The sequence below is a fragment of the Erithacus rubecula genome, assembly GCF_903797595.1.
Source record: "Erithacus rubecula genome assembly, chromosome: 2".
Lineage (NCBI taxonomy): Eukaryota > Metazoa > Chordata > Aves > Passeriformes > Muscicapidae > Erithacus > Erithacus rubecula.
In genome coordinates, this window is record NC_136685.1 from 92690447 (window position 1) to 92708573 (window position 18127).

Here is an 18127-nt window from a genome sequence, read left to right on the forward strand (position 1 = left end):
GTGCATGTGAGCAGAAAGCAAATCTGAAGCTGCAAGCAGCCAGCTCACCCCGCTGCATGGTTAGCAAGGAGACGTGTTACATATTCAAGATGTAGGGCAGGGAAGGACACGTTCATCCTACTGAGCAGGCAGAGCATTCACCAGAATTTTCTGGTGGTTTTGGAGAGCTCAGCTTGCCCCAGGTTGCTCTGTCTTCCAGAGAAGTGGGGGTACACAGATGTCTGTTGTTGGTCAGCTGGCAAATATCTGCCAGGAGAAACTGGTGGCAACCTCTGACAGCTGCACACAGGTCATGGCCAGTGATATGTGCAGAGGGACAGCATGGAAAGCCTGTGCTTCCCACTCCAGCTGCTTTTATCCTGCAACCCAAACTATTTATTTCTCTTTTACTGGCAGAGGACATCAGTTAGAAAGGCAGAGTCGTGCACTGACACAGGTCATGCATCCCTCTTAGTCAGAGGCCAGCAGCAAGAAGAAATGCTGGGAGATATGAGGTGTGGGGTTTGTCACAGGGCATTCTGGGTTCAGGGATGGGAACCAAACAACAGCTTTCCTCCTGCACAAAAAAAAGAGCTCAGGAACCAGCAAATGTGGAGAAAGAGGGGGACAGTCTTGGCCCCACATTTGCATTGATGACACAGATGTCAGCCTGCACTCCTGCTCCTGGGGAGCAAGAGTCTGACATGTCACTGACCACAACATGGTCCTGTCAGATCATTACTGCAAGTTCCTGAAACATTTTCTGATTGTTAATACAGAGTGCTAGATTATCTTGCCTGCAATGCTATGGTATTACACTTAAATGTAGACAGGAGCTTGTTTTGAGAGGACAAATGTTTTACAAGGTCTTAGGAAAGCATAGCACTGTGAGCCAGTGAAAAGTTTAGGACAGTTGAAGCCAGCTAGCTTCAGTTTCTTCTTTAAGTCACAATCCACATTAGCATATCCCCCACGTTCTCAGGCTCCTGGACCCCTACATGTGCATTTTTTGTTTCTTGCTTCATGAGCTTCTGAGCTTCAGTCCCTCATTAAACTAAACCTCCAAATCCCATCTTTGGGCACGCAAATGGACAAGCATTCACAGGAGAAGATATCTGCTGAAATAACTGCAGAAAATTGCATCTGACCTTCCATCCTCTTTCCTCCTCCTGCAGGACTGAGCTGAGACTTGTGGAGGAGTACCATCACATTTTCCTGATTCCCAGTTAATCCTTGGGGCTGTGTCTGTGCCCAATCCTCTGTGCTCCCAGCAGCTCAGCATCTGCCTCTGAGCTCCTCAGCCCCAGCTTCTGCAGACACTTGGCACAGCCAAAGCAGACAATTGTCTGCAAAGGGAGGTTGCCAGGGCAGCCACATAAATTTTGCCCACACTCTTGAGCATGGAGCAAAATGTATGCTGGATTTTGCAGCAGTGGAGATCCCTTCCAGGATTTTGAACACTGCTGAACTTTGCTGCACAGTCAGAAGTCAAACCACAGCCACCTGGGCCCACCCGTGCTAAGTCAAAATTGATGAGATTTCAGCATGGCACAGAGCAATGCTCTTTGGGCAGGAAAAGTGGGCTTGTTTATTTGTTTGTTTAAAAATGCATTTATTTTATAACTGTCAGTAGAACATTTCTGTTGTCTTGGCAGGAATAATAAAAAGTTTCTCTTTCTGTTTTTCACAGCAAGGAGATGCCAAACAAGCAGATTCATGCTCGGAAGAGCCTCTGAGGTCTCTGCTGAATTGATTGACCATGGTTCAAACCAGTGTGCAGCACAGCCACTGAGGGAGAAACAGAACAAGGAGTCAGGGCATCAGGTCTACAGGATGCCACTGGGGCACTCCTCCATGCCTCTGGGAGAACAAGCTGGGAAAGGCTGGAGTTGCATTTTAATCTTTTATATGTGTAAGATCCATCTGCTCTTGAACTTCAGGGAATTCTACTGCCAGGATCAGCCTCCAACATTGCAAGTGGGGTCTCTTCCAAATGAAGATAAATTCTACAAGGCAAGCTGGAGAAAGCTTCAACTTTCAACCTTGAAAAACTCTAGGGTGGGAGTACACAAAGTACAATTTCAGCTAGATTTAACTAACTGTGACTGAGGGTCACAGGGCTTTCTAGCCATCCTCCTCCCCTTCAGCCAGTCTTCAGCTGAGAGGACTAATTGGATGGACCTCTTGGGGCTCCTTCCAGCTGTTTCCTGAGATATACCTGCATTCTGCAAAGGAAAGGCTCAAGCTGATTGCTTTTATAACAGCTTCAACAGGAAAAATCTGCATTAAAAACAATGTGGGGGAAAAAAAAGACCTTGCATCTTAAAAGGTTTCTTCTAATTCTGGCAGGTTGATCAGTACATTCTCTGCCAGAAAAGAAGAGTTCCCTGCTGTGTGTTTTCTAATGAATTGACCACTGCTCTCCAAAAACAGTGAAATGCACTGTGTAAGCGCCTTCTCTATCAGCCTCGGGTGTTTTGAAGGTATATTTACTTTTTTTGCTCATCTAAAGGTAAAAGTTCATTCTACTAATTCAGACAGGCCTTGTGGGCTGCAGAACATTTTCACATAAACAAACTTGCCCTTTGCATCACTACCATGTCTCTCTTATAATAGCAACTATATCACTTATAATAGTGATTTTAAATAAGTGTATTTTAGTGTGGTCTACTGCTGCAGTTGGATCAGATAGTATCTCAATCTGACCAGCCTTACCTCAGGCAGAGAGAGCTGGATGATTCCATTCTGGTCTTTGTCCAGGAGATGGAACACTTCTGAAATGCAGAAGAGTGGGGAAAAAATAATTATTAACCATGGAGTTCAGCATACAGAGAATCACTGTCTGACAAAACATAAAGGTCTGGCTTTTTACCATGTTCTGCTGGAAATTTACACTGGTTCTCTAAGATAATATTACAGCTGCTCTTTTTCCTTTTTACAAATAATTTCTAAGCTGCTTCATGGGGTGGAATAGATCTACAGCAGCAAAATGGGCGTTGGCAGCAGGACAACTATAAAATCTGATGTGGTGGCATCTGGCATGATCTGGTGACAAACCTGTAAATCAGGTCTGAGTAAGGACTGCAAGTGATAAATGGTCCCATTTGTCAGAGCTGGGACAATGCGGGGGCCAGAGCATGACCACAAGTTGCAGGTGACTGTAAAGCACAAGAGAATGGTGTGTAATGGAAACATGTGCCTTACTCCCCATGGCTTTTGCTGTTTCTCTGCTGCTTCCTCTGACACAATTTTGTGGCACCCTGACCTTCCCATATAATTTGCCACTCACAGCTTGTGTTGGGCTGATGTGGCAGAAATTTGTATTCTATCACCAGCTGTTGGGGCCAGGTGGGGCAGTGATTCCTTATCTCAGTGGCACATACCATCTGCTAATGGGCCATCTTAAAGACAAAGTGAAGCAATCATCTTTATCTTTTCCACAACCCATCCTTTCTACAGGAAGATATCATCTGCTGCTGGCCCATTCAGTCCCACTGTATGACTGATAAAATTACATCATCCCACTGGGAGATGCTCCAGCCAGGGGGAGGAGCCAAGCCTTTCCTACCTAGATAAAAAATGAGATTTTGGACAGCAAGGCAGCTTCCTTTCCACCAGATTCCAGAGGAAAACTGGACCTTTCCACATCGTCTCTGGACCTTCAGAGGAAAACTGCACCTTCTACAGGAGCACTGCTTCAACTGAACCACATCTGCCACTGCAGGAGGATGCAGCCACCATTGAATGGGACTGCTACCAACACCCTGACTGACTGACAGGGTGACAGGCTGTATTCTGACTCTGTCAGGGTTTGGATTGTTCTTTGTAACACTGTATTTCTATTTCAATTTTCCTAGTAAAACACTGTTATTTCTATTTCCCATATCTTTGCCTGAGAGCCCTTTAATTTCAAAATTATAATAATTTGGAGGGAGGGCGTTTACATTCTCCATTTCAAAGAGAAGCTTCTGCCTTTATTGGCAGACACCTGTCCTCTAAACCAGGACACAGCTAAAAGACACCAAACCCCTAATCAGCCCCAGGGCTGGGAGGCTGGGGCACTCACTGAACAGGGTCTCCAGGCGGGTCATGCAGGCCACAAAGCCGTCAAAGTCGATGCTCAGCTTGGTGCTGCAGGCGTAGCGGGCGACGATGCTGTGCTGCACCTCCTCGTTGAGCCTGAAACCTGGGGCCAGGAGAGCACAGAGTCACTGGCACTGCAGGGGAATTTGCTGTCTGGGATGTGACTTATCCATGGACTGCTGCAGCTGCAGGTTGAAGGGCAGGGCTGTGCCTCCCAGAAGTGCAGGACTGTTCCTCCCACACCCACCTCTGTGAGTCCCTTCCAAAGCCCATTGTGAAGAGAGGCATGGAGTTCTCTCACAGCATTTTGTCAGACTGCATATTTCACATTGTTTCACAGCATAACCAGTTCTATGTTCCCCAGATAAACCCCTAATTAGAGAGTCTTGGCACTGCAGCTGAATAGCAGCGACTGCAGCAGAGCCAATTGCTCACATAACACATTGGGCTTTATTCAGGCCCATATTCATGCTATTTCTGTCTCTGGATCATTCACATAAAATCCACTGAGCACAAGACAAATCAAAAAACCAGTGCTCCTCTAGATGCCCCTTAGCTGGCAAGCTCTGCTCCAAAAGTGAACTCATCAGAGAGGACATCATTGGGGCATGCCTTGATAAGGCTTGCACCTTCTCTGGAGGAGAGAAAGGTGGTGGGAGGAAACGAAGGAAAAAGAGGGTTTGGGTACAGCTCTGAAAGAGACTATTAGATTAGGAAATAATGAGGCCAAAAATAGAACAAGTAATAATCAGATGGATAAGCAATGGTCACAGCATGGACAAAAGTACCAGTGGTTCATAGTGCAGAACAGAGGATGGGGTTTGATGTATGAAACAGCAAAAGGATTGCTGTGTGTGACTGTCAGAAAGGGAGAATATGGCTGGAAATGCTGTGATCTAGTGACAGGAGAGAAGAAAAGCCATTAAAAATCTCCACTGTTCTCCCAGTGTTTGTTGATCCAATGGTGTTCCTGAGCAGCACACTCACCTGCCTCTCTCAGGGCATTTCTCATCTCATGGGAGTCGATGGTACCAGAGTAGTCACTGTCTACCTTCTTGTAGATTGCCTGTGGCAAAGGGGAAGGAGAGAATGGGAGAGGGCACTCCAGTGTGTGCCCCTGCAGCAGAGCCATGGTATGGGCACGGGAGGCAGCTGGGCTTGCACAGCTGGCTCACAGCAGCCACGAAGATGTGGTAACACAGCTCTCATCAGGGGCTACAAGCCACAATGAACCACTCAGAGGGCTCCTCTAGGCTTTAACCTCGGTTTGTGAGCCCACCATGCAGCCCATGCCTTCCATCCTCCCTGCTTGTACAGCTAACCAGTGCCAGGACAATCATTCCCACCTCTGCTGTGTTCACATTGTCACTGCTGTGGCCACTGATGGCTGGGACAGGGACTGTCCCTACCACCACGAGCTCCTACTCTTTGGAGCATTAATGAGCAAGGAAATAATTTCAAGCAGCTAGTGACAAGCCAGGCAGAGTGGGAAACACATTCCCATGGGCTGGCAGCTTGCCTGCCTTCACATTACATGGTGGCAGACAAGCCATTGAGGAAAATATCCTATCACTTGGCAAACACTGCAACAGACCAAGTCCATCTTGCTTAATATTTCAGACAAGATGACAGATGCCTCCTACTGCCAGAAGGTTTATTATCCAGGATTAGAAGCTACCCAGACCTACAGTTAATACTGGATTTGAGTCCCAGGACTTGCTTTTCTGACAAGCCTTAGGACAGAGTTGGGTCTTCATAAACCCAAGATTTCTCCAGGGGATTCCAGGGCAGATGCTCTATGATGAACAACATCAAGTATGGTGGCAGCAGGCTTGCCTGAAAGGCAGGTGGTCACACCAGGAAAGCCCAAATCTGACCTGCCTTTAGACAGCTTCATTCTGGGAGAACTTACTGAGATGTTAAATCCTCTACCAGAAAAACAATTCAGCAGTTGTACAAGATTTCAAAAATACAAAGGCAGTTTTTTGTAGCTCCTAAAAATATGTTTCTTGTGTTTGCTTACGCTCAGCCAGAAATGCAACATATTGCAACAGCCGAGATATGTTCATATGAGTTTTAATAGAGCAGGCAGCAGAGAGAGCTGTCTTTGCCAACAATCAAATGGAGTTAATCTGTCTTTCTGTAAGGCATTGCAAATTATGGAGAATGATGGGGCCAAGGTGAAAGAGGATTTGCTTGTGTCCTGTTGAGTGAGAGGTGTTTCAGAGCCCTGGAACAAACCTGAGCCCTGGGAAGGAAGGCTTCCAATTACACCTGCCTGGGAGGGTTTAGCTCTATCCCACTTCTGGCTCTGTACTCCAGAGCTAAGAGGGCAAGGAAGGGAAGAGAGTCAGAAATGTTGTTACCAAATAGTTTTGAATCTTCATCCAAAGTGTCTTGAATTCTACAAGTCCCAAGGTGCCAGTCCCATCGGTCTGGGCCATGTTAAGGCATGGTTCAAAAATCAGGATGCATTTATCCTTAACAAAACTGGAGAGCAATCAGGTCTGGTAAAAACAGCTCACCCATCACAGTGTCATGCTAATGCCAGCTTAGTTCTCATTTGTAATGCATCTCCATCTCCCACAGACATGCCCACAGCTCCACATTTGCTTGGCTAAAGGCATGCCAAGAATTTCTAGGCTATCTTCCCTCTCAAGGAATGATATATGGGATTGCTAAATATATAAGCATGATTAAAAGCACTCACATTTTGTGCACTTAACAGTAGATTAGAGTCTTTAGGGGGAAAGGGGCCTGGCCTTGCAGTAGGCAATTGCTAGAAACCAGAGGCAGGAGCTGCAAGTGAAGAGAGTCCAGTAGCAATCCAGAGTCTTCTCTCATGTCCTTCAGGGCTTGAACATCCCTTTCAATGGAAAATTACACAGAAACAAGGATTTGGACACCATGACATTGTACTTACTGGATTATCCCATTAGGCTTGGGAGTCTGTGGAGTGTAGGGCAATGGCATCACTTCTCCTAACAGCCAGTTATCCACAAGATCCACAGTGAATCCCTGCTGGCCTCAATAGGGCCATGTCGTGACACCAACACCAGAGAGATCCTGGCAACATGGCCCTTCACCCAGCCAGAGCAGAGGAGCATTGGGTAGAGATGCTGACCTTTCCTTTTCCCTTGGCCACACAAAACTGGGCAGAGGTGCTGACCTCTTGTCTTAGGTTACAATACAGGATGTGGCCAGAAAGGTGTATTCTATCACCATCTGTTAAAACCAGGTGGGGCAGTGATCCTTATTTACGTGGGAGGTATTCTCTGCTAATGGGCCATCTGTTAAAACCAGCTGGGGCAATCATCTTTATCTTTTCCACAACCCATCCTTTCTACAGGAAGATATCATCTGCTGCTGGTCCATTCAGTCCCACTGTATGACTGATAAAATTACATCATCCCACTGGGAGATTCTCCAGCCAGGGGGAAGAGCCAAATCTTTCCTACCTAGATAAAAACTGAGATTTGGAACATTAATGCAGCCCTTACCCACTGTATTCCAGAGAAAATCCAGACCTTTCCACATCATCACTGGACCTTCAGAGGAAAACTGCACTTTCTACAAGAGCACTGCTCCAGCTGAATCACATCTGTCACTGCAGGAGGATGCAGCCACCATTTAATGGGACTGCTACCAACACCTTGACTGACTGACAGGGTGTCAGGCTGTATTCTGACTCTGTCAGGGTTGGGATTGTTCTTTGTAATACTGTATTTCTATTTCAATTTTTCTAGTAAAACACTGTTATTCCTATTTCCCATATCTTTGCCAGAGAGCCCCTTAATTTCAAAATTATAACAGTTTGGAGGGAGGGGGTTTACATTCTCAATTTCAGAGTCTCCTGCCTCTCTTAGCAGACACCTGTCCTCCAAACCAGGACACCTTTTCCTTTAGCTACACAAACCTTGGCAGAGGTGCTGACCTCTCCTTTTCCCTTGGCTACTCAACCCTTATAAGCTCCTGAGGGTCCCCCAGTTGTGCAGAAGGGAGGCAGGCACTGCTGGTGCTTGCAGCCTTCCCCCTGGGAGCAGGCTCAGCCTGTCCCTGCTGCTGTGAGCTCAGGGCTCTGTGAGCAGGACCTGACTCAGAGACAGCAGCTGAGGATGTGCTTAAAACCTGCACCCTGCCAAGCATGCTGTGCATGCACCTGGAACTGCACAGCTGCAGCCAGGCAGAACGGCCCTACTTCTCCCCACTATAGTCAGGAAAAAGTTTAAGCAATGAGAGATGTGGTGAGAGAAGCAGCTGATGATTAAATGGTTCATGTTTCTGCCACCATGAGCTGATGGAGATGCTTGGCTGAATTTTTTGCCCCCAGCCATGTGCCAGGACAACTGAAGTGAAAACTTAGCCCAGCTTGTCAGGAAGTTTTGCAAAAGAGATCCAGAAACTTTCAAGCTGAAATAATATTCAAAGGATACATCTAAAAGGCTGATCATCTGTCTGCAAGTGTTAATGTTGAATTCATCACTTTTCACATCCTTTCCTTTACAAAAAGGAAATACAAAAGTCCAAGTCAGAAATAGTTTAAGGCAAATATTTTTCTGCAGACAATGCTGGAGATATCAACCACCTTAAAATCTTGGTAGCAAAGTAAATGCTCTGACATTTCTTCCACTACGTTCTTTCAGTTGATTAATATGCCTTTTTTTTTTTTTTTTTTTCTCACAGTGGGAGGGGATGTTATTTGTTTTGGTGGTGATAAGCCTCTATCTGTTCACAGAAGTCATACAACAGCATAATACTGCCTATGGTGGTTGTCCCAGAAAACTACAGAGGATGTTGTGCCTCTGCAGAACATCTGCTAGCAGCCTTTGGAAGGGAAGCACCAGGAGGTATTTCCACTCCATCCCATATTTAGAGGTTCAACAAACCAGGAGAAATTCAGCTGGGACCAGACACAAACTCAGTTTTTCATCAACCCTAGCTGACAGAGCTGGGTTTTGTTAGCACAGATCCCATTGTCTGCTCCATCCAATGGGAAGCACATAACGTCACTTACTCTTTGCCAAAACCTGGTTTAGGATCCTTTGAAGTCCAGTTGCAGTCACTTCACAGTCCTGGATGGAAAACAAAACATATTGTAGGTGTTAACACAAAAAAAAATCTTTTTTTTTTTTTTTTTTTTTTTTTTTTTTGTGAGAGAAATAAGCTCTATTGATTTACTATCAGACATCCAGGAACTATTTTCTTTCCAAATCTAAGGCATGTAAACCCTTTTTTTTTTTTTCCCTAACCCTTCACATTTACCCTCAGATATCAGAGGGAGAAGATCTTCAAAACCAATCATATTTCCTAGACATTCATCCAGGAAATAAGTGGTTTGTTAGGTGCTATGGTGACATGATCAAGTAAATGGCAACTTTTAAAAAGGTTTGACTGAATAAAAAGGTCCAGGAAAACATTTGAGATTTTCAGGGCTCATGAAAACTTCAACCAAACAATTCTAAAATTGCCCTCTCAAAACTCAGATCTTCCTAACTAAAAAGATGTTTTCCCTCTCCAGCAGTAGTGGCCACATGTTCATTAAGAGGAAATCTGACATGACAGCCACAGGCTAACACAGCAGGGCTTTGTAGATACTGTTTTTCAAATACATTCAGTAGAGAAAAAGCCCAGCCAACAGTTTCCTGATTCCTGGGGCTAAACAAAAAGGAAGGAATTGGCCAGCAAGCAATTGTCAGAATTATACGATAACTCCACAGGTAATTTATTTCACCCTGGGATAATATTTTCACAGTCCTCACTCCTATTGCCCCTAGTTTCAAAGTTATTCCCTGCCTTGCATTACCAAGGGGGAAAAAAATCACATTTTGCACCAATAAGAGGAACAATGTAGAAAATCTTCTCTATTGTAAAATAAACTGAACTGAAGCTGTGAGATAATAAAAGGGGAGAAATACTTCATTTTTTGAACTGAAGTAAAAGGAATTGGCAAGTCAAATATTTGTATAATCATAACAGAGAGGTCATGGTCTTTTTTGTTCACTTTAATCTACTTACCTCTCCAGAGTGCTTTTGGAACAGAGTCTTGAGCTCATCATCTATATCTGTGTTAACATGAGGCTAGAGGAAAGGGATGGCCAAAAGAGTGGTTAACAAGGTGGTTTTAGAAAGTGAGCCCTGGACATTGTAAAGTTGCTGTACAGGAGCTTATTTACAGCAACAGAAAACAAGCATGTGCTCTGCAGCAATGGCAAAACAGAGACACTAGTTAAGTCACAACCAGACAGGGGCTGGCTCAGTTTGAGAGCAAATATTTCCTAAGGCTGATGAGAAAGTTTTCTTCTGTTACCAAGATAGTTTTAGAAAATAGCCATGGTGAAAATGTTGCTGCACTTGGCCAGAGCTATCCAGCAGCTCCTTGGAAGCCTTTTGCAGCTTCTCCCAGCCTTCAGGAAGACTATTTGTTTCTATGGAAATGTGGTCTCTCCACCTTCTCCTACCCAAGCTGGAGGTCAGGACAATTCAATGTGTTCCAGCTCAGTGTACATGGGTGAAGTTTCTGTGCCACGTGGCCCAGGTACATAAAAATGAATGTGAAACTAAGACATGGATAAATGTAAAAAAAAACCATGAGAAAAAACATTTCTCCTCAGCACAAAAACATTCTGTAATCCCAGCTCTAATGAGAAATAAAAATCTTGCCCCTAATTTATTTCCACATTATGAAGGAAAACTCTGCCCAGTTAGGGCGTCTAACCTCGTATGGCCTTGCAGACACCTCATCACCCATCATCCTGAGGAAAAAAAAGATAGAAATTAAAAAAACAGAAATTAGGAGTCTACTTTAAAGTCTTGCCTTTAAAATAATTAGCAAAAGATTAAAAAAAAAAAAAAAAGCTGTTTAACTATAAAGTGTTAATAATTGCAAGAACAAGTCCCCAGTCTTCCTGCTTCCCATGCTCTGCATCCCACCTCTGTCTGCCCCAACTCTTTGAAGATATTTGCCATGGGAAATGAAGACTTGCTGTTCTTGCCTTCCATCCAGACTCTTGTTTTTTCATCCAATGGATGCTATTGATATAACCCTTTTTAAAACCATCTCATCATCATCATAGTCTCAAATCCTGCACTCCTTCATTGTAGGAACTCCTCCTTCACAGAACTGAGGGATCTTGTTCCCAGCTGAGTGCTTAGTGGACACCCCTGAAGAGCCATTACTCTGAAAAACCATCTCCCATGGATGTGTGTTCACTGTGGTACATCGAGTTAAAAATGGGTGGCGGAAATGTGGGTGCAACACCTGACCTTCTCCTTGGCGTGCCCCCCCAGCAGAAGGGGAGCTTTCAGGGGAGGTACTCACTGTGATTTAGCCTTTTTCTCAGCAAAAACCCTCAGGCAGAAGTCCCCATTCCTGTAGGGCTCGAAGGTGGAGGGCACTATGAGGTAGTGGCCGCGGGGCAGCGTGATGCGCGCCGACACCTCGCGCAGGTTCACGTAGGACGCGGTGCGGGCTGCTGGCTGGTGCCTGGCGAAGAAAGCACGGCCTGCGTGCACATCTGTGCTGCCTTCCAGCTGTGGAGAGCGTGCTTTTGTTAGGAACCCTCTGGCAGCTCCCTGGAAAGCCAGCCACCCGTTTCCAACTTCAGCGCTTCGAAGCCGTCTCAAGCTTTTCTTTGCGTAAAATAATAAATCCCCGAGGGATGGCACACACAAAAAAAAAAATACCCCACCAGGGTTCTGTCATGGGAAACAGGGGCAAGAATCTTCCTCTGAAAGATTATCTTTTCACATGCCTCTTTACACTGAGTACCCTAAAATAAATAAAAGCATCATAATGTGTGCTCATATCTGATCAAATTACTACATTTTCCTTGCATTAAGCATTTTTTGCTTTCATGCAGCTAGTGGAAAAATCTAATTTTCAGGATATTTTTGAGCAATTTGTGGTATGGAATAAATCTCCTAATTGCAATAAATCTCCTAATTGCATAAGAATTGTAGTTTCTGATTTTTTTAGATAGACAGAAAAGAATATTAAACAGAACAAAGCAGTCACAAGGGTGAGACTTTTGGGGCCACCTTAGGGGATTTACCCAACTTCTATTAGTAATACTAAGGATATTCATTTGGATTTTGTAGAAAACAGTACTTAAATTTTCCCTAATACAAATATACTCTTTAGGAAGTTAAACCTTGCACAGTTCATAAAATAAAACACTGACATGAGAAGGAACAGTAGTGTAAGAACAACATCCCTGCTATGAAACTCCTATTCATGACTTTTCCTCCACAAAGATGTCTTTCAAAAGTTATGATTCAGTGACACACAAAAAATGCAGTGTGGCTGATGCAGGGACAAGGTTTCTGTCTGTCTAAGACCAGAACACCCAAAAATCTTACCAAACATTGTATAATCATTCAGGTTTTCTGCTGTAAACTAGAAAAATATGACTTTTTTTCTTCTTTTGTTCAGAGATAAGATTGCATTTGGTATTTATTCAACACCCCCATCCTTTCCTCTCACTCAATATTAAGTTAAGTGGAAATGCAAAGGTTAAGAAGACAGATCTGTATCTTCCCCAGTATATAAGGGGGAAGAAGAAGCCTTTCCATTTGCAAGGCTACTAAAAGAACACAGTTAATAGCTACATGGTCACACATTCATTTACCGAGGGAGGAAAAGAGCTGAAAAGCCAAGGAAAAATTGGCAGTGTAGGCTGCTGGACCTCAACAATGGGCATAGGATTTCCTACTGCTTACACCCCTGGGGTCTCTTTCTTCAGCAATGAAAAGTCTCTTTGCCTGAGTATTGACATCTGGGGGGATTAGGGGAGGTTGGGCAGGATTTGTCCATTACCAGGAGCCCCAGCCCAGAACTGTAAAAGGAACGGACCCACAGAAACTTGGCATTTCTTCTAAACAATATTAGCTACATTTTCTCAGGTTTAGAGTGCAGAGATCCTGTTCTGCCTACACCTGAGCTAAACAGACATATTCTGACCTTGGTTTTACAAACTTTCTGGAAGCCAGATTCCAACAAGTATAAATGAGATGAAGACTGGGAGTAAGACATCTGTAATAAATTCTTGTGCCCCAGTCCCTTGAAAACAATTATTCAGAGCTTGAGATATTGGTCCAGTGATTCAAGGGCAAAGCTCTCCAGAAGAGATATCTATCATTAGTAAGGAAGAAGTCATTGTGGCAGTTAAATTCTCCAGTGCAAAAGGAGGTGCCCATGTGGAGGCTGGAAATCTTCAGCAGAGACTACATACCTCCTGAGGAATCTGGAAGGAAGGGAAAGAGACAATTAAAGTGCTGCTATATACCTGCACCACCTATCAGTAGGGAAAAAAATTCAGATAAAGTCTCCTTCAGACACTTTTTGAAAATAAATAATTTACAACCCCATATAATAGTATCAGATACACATTAAATTCTGTCTTGGCCTAGAGCTGTTCCAAAGGGAAAACTGAATCTTCACCCAGAGAAATCTATAGCATATTGAGTTGCTTTTCCACTGATGTGGTGTTGTGAGTGACACTGTTGGCTGGAAATACTTGAGTAAGTCTTTAAATGCTCAGTCAGAAAAGTCAACAATTTAGTCCTGTTTTGCTAACCAAAACCAGAGAGGTTCTTAGATCAGGGCCAAACTCCACTAGTCTACTGCTACTGAATATGATGAAAATATAAGGCTACTGTCACTAGCAGCAGTCAGGGATGATGAGATTGTTGTGAGGCAGCTATAACAAGTAGCAAGTTTCAATATTTGGCCCTTCCTAAATTAACTGAATTGCTATGTTAACTTGTACCTCCAAATACAAGGCAAACTTTCAAAAAGCAATGAGTTGTCTTGAGAACACGGATTCCAGTGAGAGCCAAAGAGAGTGTCCTTCTAAGCCCCAAAAGAGCTTTTAGAAATATCATCCATACAGCATTTCTGGAGCCTGAATAGCCCCTTGAGACCCCAGGTGTTGTTGCCTACAACCAGGCTGGAAGGGCAGGAGCTGGGTGATGGACACACAGCTGTTGTCAGCAGGTTTGCATGACTTACAAAAGCTCTGTAGGGCAGGTAGGCAGACTTGAACATCTTTTCACCTTTTCCTGCAGAGAGATCTGCTTTAGGTCATCATCTCTGCAGTCCCAACTGGAGTTCCCCAGCTGCAGCACCAGCTGCAATGAAGCAAACCTACTACACTGTGTGATCCCAGGAGCTGGGATCATAGCTGGGTGCCGACCTGAGATGACTTAGCAGCCAGATTTCAAAAAAAATTAAAGTCTTTTAAAGGACTTAAGACTCACCCTAATGTGGGTAAGGCCACAGAAGACACAGATGGGATGGAATAGATGTTAAACACAAGAAGTTCTCCTGTGCTGTATTCAGTGATGGGAGCAGACAGACATCCATAGTACACAAATTTGGGATGCTGACAGGTGAGGGTGCTTGGTACCATGGAGAAGGCAGCTCAGAAATGTGCTCAGTGAGCCATGTGTGCCTGCAGCACTTGGGCACTAGGAAAAACCTTCCGTACTTTCGAGCCATCCCACACAAGATGTATTAGCAAAAGTCAGGCATTCCCATCTGCTCCACCTGTGCTGGCTAATGATCTCCATCCAGTGGAGCCTATACAACATGTAATTGCTTTTCTTCACATAGTATATTGGTTTGAAATTTTTACAATTTTTTTCACACCACAGAAATTAGAGATTACACTGTAAGGTTTTTTCCTTACATGATATTTTTAGTAACACTGGGAAAATCAGGGAAAACAAAGCCCCAGTTTATTGAACCAGAACAGTAGCATATGGCAGACAATGGATCTAAAAAAGTTTGAAATACAAGGGACAAATAATAACAAAAAAGAAAGTGACTACTGAGGGCTAATGATAGGCTGTAATCAGAACCACTTATCTGTAATTGCCAGGCACCCCAAGCCTGCCCCCATTCAGATTTTGTAAAAGAAGATTCTCAATGAGACTGTTTCTAAATTACTGTCTCGATAATTTACGCTGCCATCCTGTCGAAGTGGGAAAAACTGAGCCTCAATTTATCTGAGTCTTCCCATATTATGGGGGTCAGGAAGAGATCAGAGAAGTAATTGAATCATTTTGCAAAATCCAGATCTTATTGAAGCATAGTGCTGAGTGTCAAGATGTAGCACGCTGCTAATTTTTTCCAGCTTAACAGAACAAGGAATAAAGTATTTAAAATGAGGAACAAACTTTACCCGATAGAGTGAATAACCAATGCTAAGCAGCCCTTCTCCCATTCTCTTCTGTCTCCTGCGGTTCTTCTGCATCAATCCCACCAGGATGGTGCAGCATGGCTCGTTCAAACTCCCTTCGTGGCCATCGTCTGGTTCATCCAGCCGGATTCTAAACTGGGGGTTGGTCCAGTATGTTGCTAAGAATTCCCAACAGGAGACAAAAAGGAGAAGGTTTTGCTGTCATTGCAGCCAAGATGGGCTGTCACTAGACCTGCAGAGACTATCTCCCAGGAGGGACTATTGCCTGGAGTTTCTCCAGTTCTTTCCATTGAGTTATATGGGTTTTCACAGCTATGCTGAGTATCAATTGGAGCCATGGGAAATCAAAGCACCATGGTGTTTCCTGGGACTAATGACCAACAGGGAGGAGCTGATACTGTTAATTCCAGCTGGTCATTTATCTCCAGGAAATGTCCTTGGCTGAGGCTGTAATTGTTGCAAGAGGACCAAATGTCAGACAGCGTCTCCAGAGGTAACCTGAAAATGAGTTGGAAATACCAGTGCCACTGAACTGTGACAATTTCCTGGCCTACCCAACCCTTCAGAGGATAACTCCAGCCAGCAGCAAAAGCCATGTAAGCAGGAAAAGCAGACAGAGAAAAAAATAATAATGTTGTCATGAATTAACTGCTTGGTGGGCTGGTAATATCGCATGAGGAAATAAATGTGAATTAGAGCTTCATTTCAACTCCCAGGCTTTTGCTTACTGTCTAAACCTGTCCTAGGTTACAATATAAAGATGTGCCCAAAGGTATGTATTTGTTACCATCTGTTGAAACCAGGTGGGGCAGTGATTCCTTATCTCTGTGGGAGATATCCTCTGCTAATGGGCCATCTGTTAAAACAGATGGGGCAATGTTCTTTATCTTTCCCATGACCCATCCTTCCTTCAGGAAGATATCAACTGCTAATGGGCCATTCAGTCCCACTGTATGACTGATAAAATTACAGCATCCCATTGGGAGATGCTCCAGCCAGGGGGAGGAGCCAAGCATTTCCTACCTAGATAAAAACTGAAATTTGGAACATTAATGCAGCCCTTACCCACTGCTTTCCAGAGGACAAGAGCTACCAGACCTTTCTACAGGATCACTACAACAAGACCACTTCATCTGGACTGATACCACCACCCTAACCAGCGGGGTGTCAGGTTGTATTCTGACTGTCAGCGGTTTTTCTTCTGTACTATAGCACGCACTTTATTTTTCTTTTCTTTTTTTTTCCTACTAAATTGTATTTCTGACTTGGAGTCTCTCACCGGTTTTGATTTCAAAACCATTACAAAACCCCATCTAAACTCTATTTTTCCACCAAAATCCTCTCCAGTTCACAAGCAGGTTTTGAATGTTTTGTTTGGGGTTTTCCCAAAAGCCCATCTTGTTGGGTCCTTACCTTGGTAGTTCTGGCAGCCCCCAGCAGATGAGCCCCGTCTCCACTGTCCATTAAACAGGGTCATGTCCCATTTGTTGACCTTGTTGCTTGCCAGTGTGTCAGGAGTCAAATTGCAGATCTCAAGGCGGCTAAACTGCCTTTGGAAATCTGAAAATGCCATCCTGGCACACAAAGAGACCAGGTGAGTCCATCAGCCCACAACAGATGAGATGGCTGTGGCTGGACACCTCTCCCAACAGGGCAGGAAACATTGGTGTTGCAGAGCTGTCCAAAGCTGCATTTAATTGAATTCTGAAACTTGGAACTGGCTTTTGGAAAACAAAATTGCCCACTGCCTGAATGAGCCGTATCTTCTGGAGACAGCCTCTGTCAATGGCTGTTACACATTATGGGCTCAGTCAAACCATTTTCTGTCATCCCCAGCTGTGGGCAATCCCTCATGGATCATAAACAAATAAACATAATTTCATAAACAAATTCACTGGAACTGGTGAAACAATGTGTGAGGAGATCCCATTTGAAGGGAGTAAGAGTTGGCCCTCGTGAAAGCATCACTCCGTAGGAAAACAGTCTCATTTTGGTGTTTTGCTTCAGTCCTATCACTGATGTTTGTTTTTACCATTCCTAGTAGGTTTGCATGAGTGACAGACCTAGATTGCTTCATGCTGCAAGCTGAGGTCTGCTCTCATTTCCCTGTGCCTGATGGCCCATGCAGCTGATTGCACTGGAGGATGGGGCTCGTTTATCTTTGCAGGCTGGACAGAGTGACATCAGCTCAGCACTGATCCATATAGAATCTGATCAGGGTTAGGACAGGCTTTCGATTAGGTCTGAGTAAACAGGCTCTTCCCAAGCTGGTAATCTGAACTTTTTCATTAGTGTGTAGCATTTAGGCAAAAAAACAAACCTCAGAATGTAGAGCAGCTGAGGTTCATTCTTGCCACCTCATTAATTTTATTACCATCTGGTCTCTATATTTTGGATAAGTGCCGAGTTATGCAAGCTCTAATAAAAGGTAATATTTGAATAGGAAGGGAGATAAATAAGAGGCTAACAATGCATGCATGTCATTATTAACCCCTTTGGTGCTGGCAGTTTTTCTCCCCCCAATTGAAAGGATTGCTTAAGGCACACAAAATGTCCAAAAAAGTAAGCTAAATGAACAATTCTCACCAAAACTCTCCATCATCTACTTGTTTATCCAGAGCCTGCTTTTGTTTGGGATCCACATAATTCCACTCAGGAGCACTGCAGACAAAGCACAAAGGCACACTGTTTAGATGTTGCATTTTATTCTACAGTGAGGTCTGAGTTAGGTTCTATTTTTGGCTGATAAAGGAGTACATATTTCTTCAACAAATAGACCTTGGGCCCCTCCAAATGAGACCCTGCAACCTGACTGTGCTGGGCTGGAAATAGACTGCAACAATATTTGCCACAAATCAACCTTG

At 44.1% G+C, this 18127-nt stretch overlaps 1 protein-coding gene across 1 annotated transcript in view; it reads right to left on the minus strand.

Moving 5' to 3' along the window:
- Window positions 1-379: 379 nt before the first annotated feature.
- The window catches only part of CAPN8 (calpain 8), a gene marked incomplete at its 5' end in the record, with an annotated part of 31564 nt that continues 13816 nt past the window's right edge, over window positions 380-18127 (minus strand). Inside the window, 14 exons of the mRNA XM_079297786.1 lie at window positions 380-1767; window positions 2695-2753; window positions 4046-4165; window positions 5050-5128; window positions 6429-6497; window positions 8496-8560; window positions 9077-9134; window positions 10078-10140; window positions 10778-10814; window positions 11381-11592; window positions 13293-13304; window positions 15246-15421; window positions 16677-16837; window positions 17850-17924. Coding sequence (XP_079153912.1) covers window positions 1744-1767; window positions 2695-2753; window positions 4046-4165; window positions 5050-5128; window positions 6429-6497; window positions 8496-8560; window positions 9077-9134; window positions 10078-10140; window positions 10778-10814; window positions 11381-11592; window positions 13293-13304; window positions 15246-15421; window positions 16677-16837; window positions 17850-17924 — 1210 coding nt within the window. The 3' untranslated portion in view covers window positions 380-1743. The remainder of the gene's footprint in view (window positions 1768-2694; window positions 2754-4045; window positions 4166-5049; window positions 5129-6428; window positions 6498-8495; window positions 8561-9076; window positions 9135-10077; window positions 10141-10777; window positions 10815-11380; window positions 11593-13292; window positions 13305-15245; window positions 15422-16676; window positions 16838-17849; window positions 17925-18127) is intronic.